The sequence below is a fragment of the Vigna unguiculata genome, chromosome 11 (assembly GCF_004118075.2).
Source record: "Vigna unguiculata cultivar IT97K-499-35 chromosome 11, ASM411807v1, whole genome shotgun sequence".
NCBI lineage: Eukaryota > Viridiplantae > Streptophyta > Magnoliopsida > Fabales > Fabaceae > Vigna > Vigna unguiculata.
This window is the reverse complement of record NC_040289.1, coordinates 15,383,050-15,383,927: the sequence shown is the minus strand read 5'-3', so window position 1 is coordinate 15,383,927 and position 878 is coordinate 15,383,050. Positions and strand designations below refer to the sequence as shown.

General features: G+C 35.0%; 1 protein-coding gene across 1 annotated transcript; it reads right to left on the bottom strand.

The window, feature by feature from the left end:
- Positions 1-253: 253 nt before the first annotated feature.
- LOC114168234 (arabinogalactan protein 23-like) lies at positions 254-557 on the bottom strand. The gene has a single exon (XM_028052982.1). It carries the CDS (start codon positions 477-479, stop codon positions 297-299), a length of 183 nt encoding a protein of 60 aa, XP_027908783.1. The 5' UTR covers positions 480-557; the 3' UTR covers positions 254-296.
- Positions 558-878: the final 321 nt, after the last annotated feature.

The following is an 878-nucleotide window of genomic DNA, read 5'->3' as shown; positions in this document are numbered from 1 at the left end:
TTTTGAGTGTCTTTAACTAACCTTATTTATGTATTCTTTTTTAAATTTGTATTCATTTTATAATGGTTGGATCTATTCTAACTAGTTTTTTCTTCTTTTTCTTTTTCTTTTGCTTTTGCATTCTTAGTGATGTTATTAGAGTCCCATTTAAGACAAATATTATATTTTTATAGCTATTATCGAATATTCTTGTTTTATAACTAACATATTAAATGCATTTGTTACAAGATCACATCATTCACTCTTTCTATAATTCCTTGCTGATGATTCTTCCATTAACCTCTTGCCATGAAAGCTTAATGTAACAAGGCAAAGAAAGACAAGACAGAGGCACCGACCAAGGAGCTAACAAGGGGTACGATAGCTGAGGCTTCACTGCTAGGTCCAGGGGCAGGGGCAGAAACCTCGACAGTAGCCACCGTTGCACTAATAGAGGCAGCAGCGATGAGAGCAGCACAAGCAATCTTCCTCATGTCCATGTTGAATAAATGTGAATTTGTTTGAGACCTGCAGATATGCTGATGAAACAAATGCGTGTAGCTTTGTTATGTTATTGGCTTACAGGTCTGAGGAACAATGGTGATGTTGATGGGCTTTTAAAGATGGGGTTTGAGTTATTTCAGGAAAACACCACCTTTTTAGCTTGTGAAATAGTCATAATTGTGTGGTTTTGAATGGTTTCAGAGTTTGACTATATATGTATATACATGTGGTGTATTTGTGAACCAAAACTTTGTTCACCACATATGTTATGCTAAGTTACATGGTAAATAAACTAGAACCTTTCAAATGGCTACATAAATTGAGATTGTAGTAGCTCTGACGTATGGTGTTTTCCTTTTCTGTAGTTCCTATTCTTACAACACCATTTTATGTTA